Genomic DNA, 19,444 nt, shown 5'->3' on the forward strand with positions numbered 1-19,444 from the left:
CTAAGTCCAGGCCATTGACTGTGTAACAAGCACAGAAATTTACACTGTAAGCAATTATACCTCAGGTTATTTTTTGTTGTATGTACCTTCAAACTTGTTTAATATAAAATTATAAATATTAACTGAAATATGAACCCAAGATTTATAGTTTTATAAATAGGATAAACTTGTTCACTTTTAAAAGAAGCAAAGTGACTGTAATACACTAAAAATTGTATTAAAAGTTTCTGAATATTTTTAACTTCTGATCAGTAATTTATGTCAAACAGAAAATTCAAAATAAGCATTAATTCTAATAATTAGGTTTAATACATTTTATTAAAAACACAAAATTAAACAGAACACATATTTTAATGAACTACTATAATTGATATTGGTTTCTTTTGTTCCTTATCTAAATTTAGTAGATACGTTTTCATCATGGATGCTATAGAATATGGATTCTCAAAGTTATTTCAATAATTTCTTAAAAGGTAATCTGGATGAAAATAAATTAGCAGCTAATTTTTTGTGTGTGTGTTTATAGAGAAAATGGTGCATTCCTAAAAGAAGTCTCAAAAAAGGCAAATTATGGATACTGAATTCATGAGAACTTCATCTTACCAAGCTTCCTGGGTGTCCTGGTAAATGTCCCCTTTACAGTTCGACAATGGGAATTATCTCCTCCACAGACACCACACTTATCCTCAACCTTGTTAGAACCGATTTCTTTATCACAGCCCACTTTCTGGGGAGAGAAGATATTAGATGTAGCTCATTTTAACGTGCCAAGCAAGTAAAGGTCAACATACTGGAGCATGATACACCATTTGTTCCGTCATGAACCCACAGCCAGGCACGAAACTCCCTCTCTAACTCTAATTTTTAATATCTTGGTCTTTTAAAGAACTATTATGAAATCAAATGACTTGCACCCTGGGTAATTATAAAAGATAAATTTCCCTCAGCCTAATGAAGTGTTTCTCCTATCATATGTAGTCAATCATCAAACATTTATTGAACACAGATATTGTAGCTGATGCTGAGGAGACAAAAATTAAGATGTGGATGTGTTTTTCCCCGGTTGCCTTTATATTTATAAAGAAGAAAATCAAAATAGAGAATTTTCCATTAATACAAACTTTACAAGTTGGTAAGGGATGTGAGACAAAACATCACCAATGATGAGATTTTCAAAGTAACTTGAAGGAACAGAGGGTGCAGAAGGCAATTCAAGAACGCAAAGGGATTCAAACGAAGCCAAGGAAGTCATCCATTTGTGGAAAGTGGGTTCAGAAAACAATTATTTTCTTTGTTTGTTTTAGTGGTTAAGTCATGTTCAACTCTTTTGCTACCCCATGAACTGAAGTCTGCCAGGCCCCTCTGTTCATGGGATTTCCCAGGCAAGAATACTAGAATGGGTTGCCATTTTCTTCTCCAGGGGATCTTCCCAACCCAGGGATGGAACCTGTGTCTCCTGCATTGGCAGGCAGATTCTGTACCATTGAGTCACCACGGAAGTCCAACTGGGGTGGATTTTTAATGTGAATTGCTGTTGGGTAATGATGAGTCTGCACTTGTAAGTTTGAGATAAGAGTGAGCAGAGAAAATGATGACACATATATACTTATCGCACTCCCAGATACTGTGGGAGGTGAAGGATGAATAAAACACAGATTCTACTTTCAGGGAAATTTTAGTTCAACTATGAGGCATCACATATTTGAGATTCTTTTATATTAACACCTTAGTTGTACCTAGGTCAAAAGGAATCAAGCAGCAGCAACATGTTCAGTTAATGAGATAATTCCTTATCATTTAAACGTGTGAACATGGACAAGAAATAAACGACATAAAAAAAGACTAAATGGACAAAAAGCTTTTCATCTTCACCAGTGTTTTTGTTCTGATGTGGAATTAAGTGTTTAAAGTTAGAAATAATTGGAAGGTGAGACAGGGAGAAAAAGAAGTTTTTTAAGATGATAAAGCACATCTTGCATTGAATTAAAAAAAAAAAAAAGACTTGGTATTGTACTAGTGGATGGCTAGGATAAAATACTCAAAGCAAAGGCATGGTTCCAGTTGTATTCCCAGCCCTGAGGCCTCAGGAACCCCCTGAAATGCATTTGACTGGAAATGAGAAAAACAAATTAGATATTGAAAAATTTTCTCTGGTGACCAAAGTTTGATTTTATTAAGTGCAATTTCTTCCAAATTTAGTTGAGCTACAGAACTATTCATAGACTCTCACTGTAATGTGATCTCACATAAGAAAGAGTTAAAAAAAATTCTGAAAATATGCCGATGAATGAGAAGAAAAGGAGAATGACACAGTACTGTAGGAAGCTTTGGTGGAAGCAACCTGAACTCACCACACACTCTCCACGCACACATATGCTGTACGGGTCTTTGTAGGAACAGCGCGTTCCATCGTGCACCAGCTGTTTCATATAAGCAACATCTCCAGTCTCTTTGGATTGACAGTAAAGGTGGCATCTTTTCTTGGCTGTATAAGATGGAGGATTATTAAGTCAACTATTTATGCAAAATGGTATATTTGAATAGTATAGTTTGTTTTTAAAATATACAGTTTCAACATGGCTTCCTGGAAACAAATTGTATAAATAAAGAGTGGGGGGGGTACGCATACTTGGCATACTTATTTTAGCCAGGGTGACCCTATGATTTGTCATCTAAACTGGGATAATTCAGATAGTGAAAAGGAGCTCTATTAATGATATAGAAAGGGATGAAAGTGAAAGTGTTAGTTGCTCAGTCATATCTGATTCTTTGTGACCCTATGGACTGTAGCCCGCCAGGCTTCTCTGTCCATGGAATTCTCCAGGCAAGAATACTGGTATGGGTTGCCATTCTCTTCTCCAGGGATCTTCCCGATCCAAAGGTAGAACCTGGGTTTTCTGCAGAGCAGGCAGATTCTTTACCATCTGAGCCACTAGCAAAGCCCCTAACAATATAAATTGGTATGACTGGTCCCATACAACCCAGGCTCTCTGGCTACCCTAGATTTAACCAGGGTTATTCAATAAATTTCATTCAAAATCAATTTAGTTTTAGTGACACTTAGAGCACTGACGGAGGAGCCTGGTAGGCTGCAGTCCATGGGGTCGCTAGGAGTCGGACACGACTGAGTGACTTCACTTTCACTTTTCACTTTCATGCACTGGAGAAGGAAATGGCAACCCACTCCAGTGTTCTTGCCTGGAGAATCCCAGGGACACAGGAGCCTGGTAGGCTGCCGTCTATGGGATCACGCAGAGTCGGACACGACTGAAGCGACTTAGCAGCAGCAGCAGCAGTAGCAGCAGAGCACTGAAAAGGTTTCTCTTTTGTTTGACCCAGTGGCCTAGTACAATTTTTGCTTCTTGTAGGATCTCATTAATTAAATCTAATTTATGTGACTCACTTTCCTCAAATTAATCAAAATAATGCATTGCAATTCTGAATTCTTCCACATGTGCATCTTTCCTTTAAAACAGATTTAAACTGAACTCAGCAGTGTATTCACACAAATAAGACATATGTCAAGAAGTTCCCATCTGAACAGATTTAACTGAAAATTCACAGCTAAGGAGTGAAACATGATAGGGAAATTTCCCAGTGTATTTCTTAATAACTAATGTACGGTACAAAAGTAAAGGGTTATGAAGTGCCTTTGTTATTCAATAATGCTCTTTGTCTTGTTCCTGACTTGATTGTAAAATAGCTGTATTTTCTCTAGTTGTTCAGAAAAGAAAAATCACAATATTCCAGAGGCATTTCCCAGCAGAGCGATTTCAGTTGCATGAGGAAACTCAGCATCTCTCCCAGGCATTGCTTTCCACTCGTCTTTTCAATAGTGATGGTGGCTGTACTGCCTGCCAGGAACTATTCCATAATTCTCACCTCTCTAGAGAAAGGAGTGTATTAGCCTTATTCTTGGAAACCCAGGAGGACTCACCCCTATAAGCACCAAGTTTCCTAAATTGCCAAGTGAGGATCGAAAGTCCAAGGGATTGTGTGTTGGCAAAGCTTAAGCTCTAAGTAACTGTCCACACAGCAGGAGAAGCGTGGGTGTCTACTCACAGTCAGGATGTTCATATGGCAACCAATGGTGTTTGGTATTCTGGTATTCAAAGTGGGAGTTACGCTGCTGGCACTGCTGGGCTCTGAAGTCCTCAAAGTGTTTTTGGCATTCTTCTGTATTACAAAGCTGGTACTCAAAATTAACGCCAGGACAATCCTGACCACCATTGATGGGCCTAAAGAAAAGACAACGTTGAGAAAGGCCTTTTGGCTCTGGTCCAGTGGCTGAAGCTTGCAGGCACAGTGCTGGAGGGCAGAAAGCCAGAGCTTCTGAGCTGCCAGCCGCGTGAATGGACTCATACTTCCTAATTTCAATCCCTTTTCCAAAGCACTGTCCTCTCCCTGCTAGGGTTTGCTGGAGGGAAGCCCCAAATTCAAATCAGTATATTTTAAAACAGTGTATTCCTTCAAATGATATGTTTTAAACGCACAAAAAAGTATATAAAGAATCAACAAACAGGCATGTGGTCTCAGGAAAATTATATATTTTTATCATGCATAAAACATGTATTTGCAACCCAAAGAAACATTAATCATGGCTCTATGCCTGTTTCTTAATACATCCAATGCAAACAATAATCCTATCTTCCTTAGAGAAAAATTGCAAGGATTAAATGAGTTACTGTGTTTAAAACACTTAAAAAAGAGTGTGGCATGTGGTGAGCCCTTGCTGTTCTTACTACTATAATTTTTATTGTTTTTGTTGCTTCTGTGAATACTGCCATCATCTCTTCCTGTGAAACAGATCCCTCAGTCTTTGTACAAAGATGTGCTCAGAGCCATCCTGCTGCCAGACAAAAAAAACGGGTCCCAAATGTTAAACCCTTCCCAAGGAAGACTGTCCTAATAACCCTGATAGTTCATTTTTTTTTTCCCTGCAGAAAATAAGATTTACTAAGCACACAACAGGGATTCCAAAAATGTTCTCTGGGAGGACAAATGGATAACTTTCCCCCCAACAGTTCGTTGGTCTTTCTTTTACCGTCTTTGTGGCTCGGCTCTGAAGTACTCCTCTCCTGACTCTGAAGTGAGGGAGCCTCTGTGGTTAGTGCTGCTTCTGCCAATAGGCCTGTGCTTCCCAGAGCAGGTCTCGCAGCCTCGGTGCCCAGTCCTAAGGACACAGTGATCTGCTTTCCCTGCTCAGTTCCAGAGCCTCCTACACAGCAATTTCTTTAACAATCTCTAACCTTAATCACGGACTACTCTTCACTAGATGGATTAGTGGGGATTTACCCAAAATAGACCCTTACACACTTAGTTTTCACGGTCTGTGTTTTACATGTACTTTGTGAAACTGAACATTAATGGCATAATATTGAGGCATTTTCTGGTCTGTCCCCAAGTGATGTGCATGACAGGAGTTACACTCACGTTGGATTATTGCACTGGCGTGTTCTGAACCGGACACCAGTTCCACATGTCCGGGAACAGGAGCCAAATTTGGTCCAGGATCCCCAGTTGCCATCTTGTTTTTGCTGATTAGCATTCTTCCACATGCAATGGCCTTTATAGCACCACTTAGGAAAATGACAAAAACAATTATGAAACTTTGTGCCCATGCTCAAATTGAAGTTGTTATACAAGGACCACCAAGCGAAAGACTTCCTTTCTCTTTTACTTCTTTTTCTGGTGAAAAAACACTTAAATCATCCCAAAGTAATTACAACAATATGGTGACCTATACATACTGGGTAATTTAGACTTGCATTTTAAGTATAAAATTAAAATAAAAAATAACATTAATTCAGACAAGTTTTTAAATGACCCATTTATCAGTGAGTATCAAACATCATAATCAATAAGGAGATCGGAGCACTTAATTTGCCCAGTCGGTGCTAGTCTACCCTTCATCCCTTGTTATCCATATTATTGGAATTTGTTAAGGGCAATATCCTCCCCTTTAAATAATGACAGGAAATTATATGCCTTAACTTCAAAAACAATTAATATAATATATCTAAAACATATATAGCTTTCATAATGATTCTAAGAAATAGATAGGTCAGATATATTATAACATATATAGCTTTCATAATGATTCTAAGAAATAGATAGGTCAGATATATTATCTTTACCTTTCAGATGAGGAAATTGGGGCCCGGAAAGGACCATGGATAGTGTAAGACCCTCTGACCAGAAGAACTAAGTGGGGAATACTAAAACACAGATACTGTAGAGACATAGAGCTTATAGTACCCAACACACAGCAGATGCTCGAAAAGCATTAGCTCTTTTCCTTTCTAACATTTTGATTCATGTTTTTATTCTACACACAATAAAAGTGCTTCTTAAAACTCAACTTTAGGAAATTTAAACATAACACAAATATATTTAGGGAAATTGGATGTCCAGATTTGGTTTAGAGGATATCTTTTGCATAAAGCGAAAACGAATCAACTTATTGTTACTTTTGTTTTTTCAGTCATTAAGCTATAATACCAAATTTCCCAAAAGCAACATGCTGTATGTTATGAGTTTAACATAATTCCTAACAGTTTAAACGTGGATAATGACAGATTTTATTATTACTATTATGTATGTAATTCTGATAGCAAGTACAGTTTATACACATTTGAAACGGAGCTTTAAAGGGCTTTAAAAGAACTAAAAACTATATAAATCTTCTTTGCCAGGTTTTGGTCCTATCTACAATATCTTATTTCCAAACTAGTCAAAGCCCTTCAACATGAGTTCTCAACATGCCTTTGTCTGGGGTTTCGTGATCTTTCCCCTCATGAGTAGTGAAGCTTGGCACTGGGCCAGTTTCTGAGCATTGAATCCTTACTACACAACTTGAGATTGAAAACTTCTGGGCATCTTTCCCCAAGGAGCAAGGCCAAATCGTCTAAGTTCACATGACTTTATTTCTGGACAACTTTCACAAGAAGTGTGATGCCAGCAAGTAAATCAAATCCCATTAGAGCCCAGACACTCTGCTGAGCAGCCGCTTCCTATTCTATCAGTCGGGGGCTGAACAGTGGTCCCAAAGATGCCAAGTCCTAATCCTTAAAATATGTAAATGCTACCTTATTTGGAAAACAGCCTTTGCTCATGTAATTACATAAGAATTTTTAGATGGGGAGATTACCCTGGATTATTCAGGTGAACCCTAAATGCCATCACATGTATCCTTATAAGAAAGGGGCAGAGGGAAAAAGACACGCAGAGGAGAAGGGGGCAGTGTGGGCACAAAGGCAGAGATGAGAGTGGCACAGCCACAAGTCAAGGAACCCAGCCAGCCAGAAGCTGGAAGAGCCAAGAACAGGTTGTCCACGAAAGCCTCTGCGGGGAGGGCCATTCTGCCCACACACTGATTTCAGCTCAGTGAAACCAATTTTGTTCTTCTGGCCTCCAGAACTGAGAGAATAATTGTTGTTTTAAACCACTCTCTGGTAATTTGTTAGTAATTGCTAGAGCACCTCTAGGAAACTAATACATTATGTTCGTGCATTATCACAGTGAAACTTCACATCCTATAATTTTCTTAAAGATGACGATACGTGCCATTTTAAAGATGATTCTTATGCAACATATCTCTACTGTATAAACAGATTATACTCACTTTCCCAGCAGCACATTCGGTTCCATCAAGTGGGGGCCCTTTTTTAGTCTTACAAAAGTAGGGATTATCAGGATGGCTACACCAAAGCTGTTTACATGGATCAAACGTTCGGAACTGAAAGAGAGAAAAACCAAACTCTCAGTGACGTAGAGATGGAATGACTTGTACTGATAATACCGGCTATACAGTTTCTTCATGTCATGTTTCTTGGATATTTTAATTTCAAGTTAATGGTCAAAGTTGTAGCGTGTTAAGAAAACAAACATGCCTAAGAATTCCAAGTAAAGAATACTTTTATTCTGCTCTTCTAAAAGAACACTGATGAACAATGATTTGTCTGGTTCTCCAGTTGACTTTTACTATTCTGCATGCCATTTCTATTTTATGGTTTTCAGATTTTTAAAGAGTGAGTAATTATTACAAACATTGTAAATATGAAAATGTCATAGCAGTTTTGCAGCTCTCAAGCCATCAAAATGGCTTATCTTTATCCCTGTATGTATGAACCAGTTAGACATAAAAAATAAAAATGCTCATCATGAGCTCACTAAATGCAGAAATTATCTGTCAAACTTTCCATGTAAGATACTGTATTCCAAGTGTAACAAAATGTCACAATACATTCATGTAGTTTATAAAGTACTTGTATATATTTGATCTTCATACCATGGCTGAGAAATATGGGTTATATAGTTATGGATACAAACCAAACAGTAATAGAGCCAGATCAGAATCTTAGTTTTCTCATCTTAAGAATGTGTTTTTATTTTCCTAAATCACTATATTATAATATCCAAGTGTATATTTAAGCACACATATTTGTATGTACTGTTTCCTCATCTACTCTCTTCATAACAGTACATTTCTTATCATTTTTAGATATAAAAAATAAACCTGTATATCAAATGCCAGTTTATCCATATATTCATTCCCTATGCCGTTACTTAGGCTTCCTAGGTGGCACAGTGGTAAAGAATCCACCCGCAATGCAGGAGATGGCAAGAGATGCGGGTTTGATCCCTGGGTAGGGAAGATCCCCTGGAGTAGGAAGCAGCAACTCACTCTAGTACTCCGGACTGGAAAATTCCTCAGACAGAGGAGCTTGGCAGGTTACAGTCCATGAAGCCTCAAAGCAAAGACATGACTGAGCAGACACACACATACCATTAATTATCCACATACAGTCTTATCATCATAGCTTTCTTTCTTTTCTTTAGTGTTATTTATTTATGGCTGTGCTGGATCTTCATTGCTGCACTGGCTTTTCTCTAGTTGTGAGCACAGGCTTCTCATCACGGTGGCTGCTCTTGCTGTAGGGCGAGGGGTCTAAGGTGCACAGGCTTCAGTAGTTGTGGCTCCCCGGCTCTCGAGCAGAGGCTTAATAGATGTGACGCATGGGCTTAGTTGCTCCAAGGCATGTGGGGTTTTCCGGGACCAGGGATGGAATGCATGTCTCTTGCATTGGCAGACAGATTCTTTAGCACTGAGCCACCAGGGAAACTCCGTCATAGCTTTCTTTTAAAATTAGTACTCATTTTCTATCTGGGTTTTTTGTTCTAATTCCTATTACTTAATGCAGAAATTTTAATTTTTTACAATATGAAGCCAGAGCTTTAGAATTCTCAGGTTAAAACATTAACACAGGAAAACAGGAACTGACTGTATATCTTACAGGCAAACCAAATAGCATCTGCAAAGGCAGAATTTCAACAGCAGATCAACTTCTTTCAATGAAATACATTTTTTCTTGCTCTAACACGTAAAGCTTCCTCTAACATATAAAAAGCCCTATTTACCAGATGTGTGACTTAAGCAAGTTGCATAACCTCTGTAAGTCTTGGCTTGTTCATCTGTAAAATAAAAGTGTACCAACTTCCTTCTAGCCTGTCACAAGGATTAAATAAGACAGTATATTTAAAGCACTTAGCTATAGCATGTAGAGACATAGCAAACACAAATCATTGGTTCATATTCTTGCACCAGTGAATCTGTAAAGGTCACCAAACAGGAGCTACACAAATAGATTTTAAGATGCAAAAATCTAAATTGACTGTAACGTACCGCAGTGCACATTTTATAACCAACTCCAAAGTCAAAACGACACTGCTCATCCATAGAATAATTGATTCCAGGAAGTTCTGGGAGTTTGGGCCAGTCATGTTCAAATGGGTCATCAAGGAGACAGTCATAGGAACTGGAGGAAGGAAAATGGTGCATACAGCTAAATGTTCATTTTTTTTTTATCATGTCTCAGTGAGAAAGTATTCTTAGGTTACATACTCTGGAATTTCATCAAATCATAAAGCAAGTTCATGAAAGCATATCTTTTAAGGATTTTGGTTTCAGCTCCATTTAGAAAAAGACCATTCACCTTTATTCTTCCCAGGAAAATAAGCCAAGCATACTCAAAAACACAGTAGAACTGTAACGACCTTGTTCATGTCCCTAGCTGAACCCCCATGGTGTGGCAAGGCAGATTCTGACATCCACCCTATGGGGTACAGGTGGTATACCCTATGCAGGCATTGTGTGACCACCCTCTCTTCATTCTCAAATCAACTTTTACCATTAGTCAAAGATCCCACAGAGAATTTACTGAAAGGAAATCACATTTAAAAATTCACTTCAAGGCTAGGCTTACAGCTTCAAATATTATAATCACATTATGGAATTACTGTGCCAAAAGCTAAGTCACAAGAAAATGTTTATCATGAACAAGAGTTTTCATTCACTGGGAGTTCAGTTATGATCAATGTCCTAAGAGACAGTTTCACGTCTGTATTTCTACTGTAACGTTCTCACGACACAAAGAAGGAGACATACTGTATGTATCTTTTCAGTTCTTGGCCGCTACACCGGGACCAGTGGTAACGATGAAACGCGGCTTGCACCAAGGGAGCCATAACACTTCCCATAGCCGTCTCATCACCGCACCTGTTGCCCTGTCCATCGTGTTCCATCCCCAACCTAGAACACAGAGCAAGACCTCACTGGTAAGAATCAACATACGGACCACGGCTTTGGCATAATTTCTGTTTTGAAATGTACAGGGAAATAGGTATTTTTTTAAGCTAACAAGGCTTTTGTGGAGGAGTCACAGACACTGTGAAACGGGGAGCAATCTGGCAGAAATGCCTTTCTTGTTCTTTAGCTACGAAAAGCCCACGAGTGTCTCTGCAAGCCAGTCACTCATTTGGTTTCAGTGCATGACCTCTTCACTCTTTTCAGCTCCTCAAACTTGGCAAGAGGCTGAGAGTTGCACGCTGGCATGTGCTCTGCCCAAAGTATGAACAATACTGAGAGAGGCAGAAAGAAAAGACCTTGTTTTTTCCCCCACTCTATAGCTGTCAACAGTGACTTACACATGGCCAGTTTCATGTGCTACTACAAAGGCAGATGAAAAACCATCCTCGTGATTCAGGGTACAGCTTCTCACTGGGTGACACATGCCTGTGACTGGAGCATATCCTGTAGAGAATAACAATTACTTTTATTTTCATTTTATGAGAAAACCCATTAAGAATTACTACTGGACCTTTGCCGAGGGAAAAAGAAAAAAGCTTTTCAGGAAACAGAGGCAGTATTATTTCGCTGCTAGCATCATGCCACATTCTCTTGGGAAAGCCACAGGTAGCGGGCTCTGAAAGGATTCACTGGGTCTGCAATTTTCTCCTCTCCTAGGGGAAGGAACTGCCTGGGGTTACCATTCTGCTCTGCCCACCAACTAAGCCCTACCTTTCTGCTGTGGTGAATGTTCCTTCAAATCATGGTACTGATGAAGGGAGCCAGAGATTCCATCCACGTTGAAAAGAAAGTGGTCAGTCTAACTTTTTTTTTTTTTTTTTAAGTCTACATCAGAGTTTATTAGATAGATAGATGTAAGCTGACTTGGGGAGAAAGTTCTTTGGCAACAGACGTTTCCCATAGCACCTCCTTTCCCCTTCCAAGTACTCAGTGGAAATTGCACTGCATTTTATAGCAGCCCCTCTGTACCCCAAATGTACACCTATTATTGTAAAGGAGAGCATAATATGTCATGGCATTTAGGTGGCATTTAACATTGTGAATTCCACAGAAGTCACTGGAAGCAACAGAAAGCAAATGCACACGTGGCTGAGGCAAAGATGAAAATGATGGTGGAGATGTGAACATGTGAACAGACTCCCTGATTCAGGATTGGTCTTTTTTTTTTAAGTTTTAAAAAACTTTTATATTACGTTGTAGAATAGTTGATATATACTGCTGTGTTAGTTTCAAATGTACAGCAAAGTGATTCACTTATACTCTTGAAAAGTCATGCCCTTAAGTTTTTCTGCTACATAGTAATGGAAATACCTTGCATTCCAGCAGGTCCAAAGTCTTGCCTGGTTAAGAAAATTGCGTGATCATGGTGTTCAGAGTGATTGGGATCAGACTTTTGTTGTTGGCAAGCCCAGCGACACACATTTTCCAGGCTCCTGGATGGATTTCCCCTTTCTATGAGGCTGATGGACTAGGAGAAAACAATATGTTAAAGACATACATAATATTAATATTTTCCCAAAGGCTTCATTGAATAACTTTCTCTGAAATTAACATTTGAGATTACAGTAATTAAATAATGTACAATAATACTATTGGGGGCTTGTTTAGATAACTAATCTCATTTGGAAATTCTAAATGCACCTAAGGGATACCTTTATGACGATCAACATTATCTGTGTGAAAGGTGGCTGACACCATTAACTGAAATATGTGATGATGAATTATTTTGCTACTGTGAAGCAACTCAGTATTAATCAACTGCGTAAAAAATCTCAATAAATATTAAGAACAGTAACAGAAGATAGATGGAAATATTTGGAACTTTTTCTCTAGAAATGTTAAAGCCAAAGATCTTCAGTTTCTTTTTTTTTGCTTCAAAATTAATCAAAGCTGGTTTATATAATTTGAGGAGCAGTCAAATTATATAAACTTCACACTGAAAAAAATAACTACTCTTTATTTTAACCTCACAGCAATGAAGAGAGGGGGCACTCATATCCTGCTGTTCCAAGAAATGGAGTGACATTCTTGGGAACCCTGTGCATGTGTGCTCAGCCATGTCCAACTTTTTGCGACCCTATGGACTGTAGCCCAGCAGGCTCCTCTGTCCATGAGATTCTCCAGACAAGAATACTGGAGTGGATTGCCATTTCCTTCTCTAGGGCATCTTCCCGACCTAGGGTTAAGCCCATGTCTCCTGCATCTCCTGCATTGCAGGTGGATTCTTTACCACTTAAGCCATTGGGGAATGCAGTTACTATCACATTATCATCAGGAGATAAAAGTTCAGAGCAAAAAGCCCCATCCTTGAAGAACCCAGGAGCCACACTTCCCTGAGTAGTTCTGATGGAACGAGAAACTGAATTTGGAACCTCAAATTAGTTCTTACTTGGCTGACTGGCTGAGAGTTTTGTTACATTTCAGCAGATGGTTTTATCAGTGTTTACATTCTTAATAAAAAAGTTTGGTTTGTTTTATGTTGATCACATACTTCTCCAAAGAAATGATTTACCAACCAACTGAAGGCTTTTGACATCTCCAGCTGGAGTTGACTTGCCTTGAGTGCTAGAGACACTGTCTTCATTAGGTCAGGTTTGGGGGGAAAACTAAAGATCAATGATGCCCTTTTACCAGAAATGGTAAGTTTTCATATATAAAAAATGCAAACACATGGACTTTCCCCCCTGTTCTTGCTAAATGCATATTTCATTAGTATTCCATAATCAGGAGGATTAACTGTGGGAGGGGGACATTTAATTTTAAACATTAAGAAAACTGCCAAGTTAGTCACTTCCCCTATGTTTTCTCCTCAAAGGGAGAGACTATTTCATCCACTCCATGATTTCCAAGGACAGGGAGCCAACTCGTGCCATTTTAAAGCCAGCTAAAGTTACACTACATAAAAATGCCTATTGTCTGTACTGACCCAACACTTTGTTTTCAAGATTATAAGATTAACGCCCTTTAAAAAAAATTCACTGTATGCTTCGCTTTTATTAATTGGAAAGATATGAAACATTCCTTTTAAGAAATTATGAGAGAGTAAGGATCTCTGTTATTTTGTTAATCCGCCTGTAATGTAGGACACCTGGCTTCAATACTTGGCTTGGGAAGATCCCCTGGAGAAGGGAACGGCTACTAACTCCACTTTTCTGGCCTGGAGAATTCCATGGACTGTATAGTCCATGGGGTCACAAAGAGTTGGACACGACTGAGTGACTTTCACAGCCTGACACACACACAGATATAGTTGAAGCACCTAGAAAGCATCTGACACAGAGCAGGCACTCAACATACATGTTTTGGATTAAAAAGTCAATTATAAATTTAATGCTGGTGGTGGTTGTTCAGTTGAAAAGTTGTGTCTGACTCTTTGTGACCCCAACAAACTGAAGTACGCCAGGCTTCCCTGTCCTTCACTATTAAGGGAATCCTCTTTTTTCATTATATTGTCATACCTAAAATCAGGATAATTATCTCCAACTCCATTAGACAGAGGTAAACACATCAAATGACACCAGCACAAAAATGATTCATTATCTACTCTAAGTTAGAGATCTCCATTCATTGGGGCAGTTTTCTCTTCTCAATTCAGAGCAACTGGGGTCTACGTGAGACATATCTACTATAGCTTCAGTAGACTAATCTGTTTGCTAACCCACTCTTTGATGTTCACAGTTCACATATAGGAAGACATTTTACCTTTGCATAACCCAGCATTATCATGCGCACCAGGACTACATTTATATGCACTCCCAGGGACTCATCATGGTAAATTTCATTCACCTAGAAACAAAGGAGATAATTACTACAAGAAAGGCCACACAAAGAACTTTAGGAGATGGACACTTAAGGAAATGGCCATGTAATCCCAAATACAGGAGTCAAGTCACTTTTTTTTTTTTTTAGTTTAGTTTAAACTGATATCTGAAATGAAATCATTTACTTTTAACTTTGGAACGATTCCTGGCTATGTGAATTACTGATACTGTAAACCCTGTAGTATCACGAATATAGAAACTAGGTTGTAAAGGGCTTCATTGAACTATTGAAGTGTTAAGAATCCATGTGTACTATGATCCACAGATAAAATTCATCAAAAGCAATCACAGTTAAGAATCTGCCTTCCAATGTAGTAGACACGGGTTTGATCCCTGTTCAGGAAGATCTGCTAGAGAAGGGATAGGCTACCCACTCCAATATTCTTGGGCTTCCCTTGTGGTTCAGCTGGTAAAGAATCCACCTAATGTGGGAGACCTGGGTTCAATCTCTGGGTTGGGAAGATCCACTGGAGAAAGGAAAGGCTACCCACTCCAGTATTGTGGCCTGGAGAATTCCAAAGACTGTATAGTCCATGCGATCGCAGAGTTGGACGCGACTGAGCGGCTTTCACTTCACTTCGGGAAGATCCCACATGCCGTGGGACAACTAAGCCCGTGAGCCTTGACTACTGAAACCCAAGTGCTCTAGGGCCCATGCTTCAAAACAAGAGAAGCCACTGCAATGAGAAGCCTGTGCAGCACAACTAGAGAATAGCTTCTGCTCGCCGCAACTAAAGAAAGCCCGCCTGCAGCAATGAAAACCCAGGACAGCCAAAAAACAAACAAACAAAAGCTATAGCAAGACCACGATTCAGGTGAAGCATCTGCCAGCATGAGGGATGGCAACCATATGAAGAAAAAGAGCAAGCATGTCCTTCAGGGCGCCTCTGTCACCACCAGGGCTGCTACCTCTTGTTAGGGAAGCTGGTGTGCAGGGTCTGTGGTGGTACCTGTGGGCCAGTAACTGGGTGGTCCTCCCAATGCCTCCTCCACCCCAAGAATGGGGCATCTGAGGCAATGATTATTTAGATGTCCTACAGTAAAGAAATCCTTCCACATTTGGATTACTAAGATGACTGTTCAAGTACATATAATATCAGTCCTGGGTAAACCTCAGAGGGGCAAAGTTGAGTCATTGCTCTTGATTTAATTTTAAATGTTAAATTAAAATTTCTACAGGTAATCTGGCATACTTTAAAACCATAGATATTAGAACTTACACAACCTCAGAGGTCATAGTCCAACAGATTTTTATAGATGAGGAAGATGAAGACCATAGAGATTAATTAACATGCAGAAACAGTCAATTATTGACAGTCTAAAGAGACTTCTGGGTTCCCTGAAGGCTCGGCAGTAAAGAATCTGCCTGCAACATAAGAGACACAGGAGATGCGGGTTTGACCCCTGCGTCTAGAAGACCCCCTGGAGGAGGAAATGCCAACCCACTCCAGTATTCCTGCCTGAAAAATCCCATTGGCAGAGGAGCCTGGCGGGCTATATTCCAAAGGGTTGAAAAGAGTCAGACACAACTGAACATGTATGACCATGAAGAAGAGCAAAGTGACTTCTATTTTCTGGTTCAGTTCAGTTCAGTCGCTCAGTTGTGTCCGACTCTTTGTGACCCCATGAATTGCAGCACGCCAGGCCTCTCTGTCCATCACCAACTCCCAGAGTTCACTCAAACTCACATCCATCAAGTCGGTGATGCCATCCAGCCATCTCATCCTCCGTCGTCCCCTTCTCCTCCTGCCCCCAATCCCTCCCAGCATCAGAGTCTTTTCCAACGAGTCTACTCTTCGCATGAGGTGGCCAAAGTACTGGAGTTTCAGCTTTAGCATCATTCCTTCCAAAGAACACCCAAGACTGATTTCCTTTATAATGGACTGGGTGGATCTCCTTGCAGTCCAAGGAACTCTGAAGAGTCTTCTCCAACACCACAGCACGATACTGGATGCTTGGGGCTAGTGCACTGGGACGACCCAGAGGGATGGTATGGGGAGGGAGGAGGGAGGAGGGCTCAGGATGGGGAACACATGTATACCTGTGGCGGATTCATTTTGATATTTGGCAAAACTAATACAATTATGTAAAGTTTAAAAATAAAATAAAATTTAAAAAAGACAAAAAAAAAAAAAAACTATGTTAAAAAAAAAAAAGCATCAATTCTTCAGCGCTCAGCTTTCTTCACAGTCCAACTCTCACATCCATACATGACCCCTGGAAAAACCATAGCCTTGACTAGACGAACCTTTGTTGGCAAAGTAATGTCTCTGCTTTTGAATATTATGCTAGTTTAAAATTGGTGTGAATAAAAATTTCTAGTAAGTTGGAAATGCTAGCAGAAATGGGAAACGTGGCTTTATCTGGCTACATTTCAAAGTTCTTAGCTGTTCTCAGGAACAGGGAACCAACACTTGTCATAATAACTGAAAGAGGGATGGAAAATGAACCTCAATTCAACAAGACCCAGGAGGTTTGGACAGAAGGCACAGAGGGAAGATAGGCAAAATCTCATAGAGAGAAACCTTAAAAAGAAATGTAACTCATGGATAATCGAATGCTCTAAAAAAAGAAATTCATGGATTTCTTATCATACTGACCAAGAAACATACCAATAAATCTCAAATGAAAAGTTTCAGGAATATAATCAGACTACACAGAACACCATAAACATCAAAGTGTTAAATGTAGGTTAAAGGTAAGTAAGTAAAGACGCTCAGTCATGTCCAACTCTTTGTGACCCCATGGACTGTAGCCTACCAGGCTCCTCTGTCCATGGGATTTTCCAGGCAAGAGTACTGGAGCGGGTTGCCATTTCCTTCTCCAGGGGATCTTCCCAACCCAGGGATCGAACCCAGGTCTCCTGCACTGCAGCCAGACGCTTTACCGACTGAGCCACCAGGGAAGTCCTCTGGTAAAGGTACACTTACTGAATTTTGAGATGGAACAAAAAAGAGAAGAACAACTAAGATGGAGGTATAAGACCTAAGGAAGCTAATATATACTGAAGAAGATAAAGTGTAGTTTACCAAGTAAAGATTCAGGGTTCCTTTTAAGTGGAAAAATGCAGTATATATGAACATGTTAGTTGCTCAGTTGTGTCCAACTTTTTGTGACCACATGGAGACTGCCAGGCTCCTTGTCCATGGGATTCTCCAGGCAACAATACTGGAGTGGGTTGCCATTCCCTTCTCCAGGGGAACTTTCTGACCCAGGGATCAAACCTGGGTCTTCTGCATTACAGGCAGATTCTCTACCATCTGAACCACCAGGGAAACCCATGTATATATAGATCTATACATTTACAAACTCACACACACACACACTTATAATGGTAAGACCCAATTTAACTACTATTCAAGACAAGCCAAGGAGTGAAAACAATCTGTAATTCACTCTTGCATTGGACAAGTATGCAGGCTGGTTGCACATGCCCAAGCCATTCAACTAGAGGCCACTGTACATCTGTAGCATTGAGTTCATTTTGTCTGTTCTGTCTGATGAAAGAGATGTATACAACAAGAGGGCTTCCCTGGTGGCTCAGTGGTAAAGAATTTGTCCACCAATGCTGGAGATGAAGATTTGATCCCTGGATTGGGAAGATCCCTTAGAGAAGGAAATGGCAACCCACTCCAGTGTTCTTGCCTAGAGAATCCCAAGGACTGGGGAACCTGGTGGGCTGCCGTCTATGGGGTCGCACAGAGTCGGACACGACTGAAGCGACTTAGCAGCAGCTGGAGATGCAGATTTGATCCCTGGTTTGGGAAGATCCCCTAGAGAAGGAAATAGCAACCCACTCCAGTATTCTTGCCTGGGAAATCCCATGGGCAGAGGAGCTTTACCATTAAAGCACATAAAAGTATAGGAAGTAGAAAAGAAAACCTGGAAGGAAAACAGCCACCGCATGGAAAAAGGGTTCAATTTGCTCTGAATGTCTACGGCAAATAAAACTAAAACCAAGGGTTCACTGTTAAAGGAGAAGATTTCAGGTCAATATAAGAAGAATTGAATGCTGGCCCCAAAGCTGTAATTTCTTATGACCCTTTTGGCCATGGGCAGATTCTGTTATCTTACTCCATATCTCACAATACCTAATTGAGGACTGAATTCTTCTTTTCTTCAGGATTATTTGATAAGAAATTTCTAGCATAATAATTCCAATACAAGTAAATGTCTGAAGCCAGGCCTGTCATCTACAGAAACTCATGGACATTCCAAGAGACTTCTCATAATGCGGTTGTTCTGAATTAGCACAAAGGTTTCACACACAAAGTTTTAACCTGTACTTAGTGTGCGCTTAGTCATTCAGTCATGTCCAACTCTTTGTGACCCCCCACACTGGAGTGGGTTGCCATTTCCTTCTCCAGGGGATCTTCCCAACAGAGGGATTGAACCCACATCTTCCATGTCTCCCACATTTCAGGTGAATTCTTTACCCACTGAACCATTGGGGGTGTCCTAACATGTACTTAATGTATCAATAATTGAAATGTAAATGCATTTAATGTAAAAGATGCTGAAATCAATGTTAGTGAGTTCACAAAATCAGGGAACAATATAATTTTAAACTAAAGAAAAACAGATTAAAAGAACTAAATTAATTTCTGGAGGAGAAGTGATGCAGGGAAGGGAGGGCCTTACAGCCATGGCTGAATAGCAGTGACAATGATACTTTTAAATACTATGGGAGACTTTTATGTCAGAAAACTATTAGAGTCATAAAATAAATAAAAGGTGGCAATTATAACAAATAGCTTGTGACACCTGAGTTAGTATAATGTACATATGAAAAATGAAAGTGAAAGTCACTCAGTCGTGTCCAACTCGATGTGACCCCCATGGACTATAGGCCATTAGGCTTCTCGGCTCATGGAATTCTCTAGGCAAGCATACTGGAGTGGGTTGCTGTGCCCTCCTCCAGGGGATCTTCCTGACCCAGGAATCGAACTCAGGTCTGGTGCATTTCAGGAGGACT

General features: G+C 39.8%; 1 protein-coding gene across 2 annotated transcripts in view; it reads right to left on the minus strand.

Moving 5' to 3' along the window:
- Positions 1-19,444, minus strand: part of ADAMTS3 (ADAM metallopeptidase with thrombospondin type 1 motif 3) — a 281,050-nt gene that overhangs the window by 25,642 nt on the left and 235,964 nt on the right. For both annotated transcript variants that reach the window (XM_027544709.1, XM_027544710.1), the window contains exons 6-15: positions 14,351-14,434; positions 11,960-12,116; positions 10,987-11,092; positions 10,448-10,591; positions 9,686-9,818; positions 7,625-7,738; positions 5,434-5,579; positions 4,063-4,238; positions 2,352-2,485; positions 604-727 (exon numbers count right to left, since the gene is read on the minus strand). In XM_027544709.1, the coding sequence (XP_027400510.1) occupies positions 604-727; positions 2,352-2,485; positions 4,063-4,238; positions 5,434-5,579; positions 7,625-7,738; positions 9,686-9,818; positions 10,448-10,591; positions 10,987-11,092; positions 11,960-12,116; positions 14,351-14,434 (1,318 nt within the window). The remainder of the gene's footprint in view (positions 1-603; positions 728-2,351; positions 2,486-4,062; positions 4,239-5,433; positions 5,580-7,624; positions 7,739-9,685; positions 9,819-10,447; positions 10,592-10,986; positions 11,093-11,959; positions 12,117-14,350; positions 14,435-19,444) is intronic.

Source organism: Bos indicus x Bos taurus, chromosome 6 (assembly GCF_003369695.1).
Source record: "Bos indicus x Bos taurus breed Angus x Brahman F1 hybrid chromosome 6, Bos_hybrid_MaternalHap_v2.0, whole genome shotgun sequence".
Lineage (NCBI taxonomy): Eukaryota > Metazoa > Chordata > Mammalia > Artiodactyla > Bovidae > Bos > Bos indicus x Bos taurus.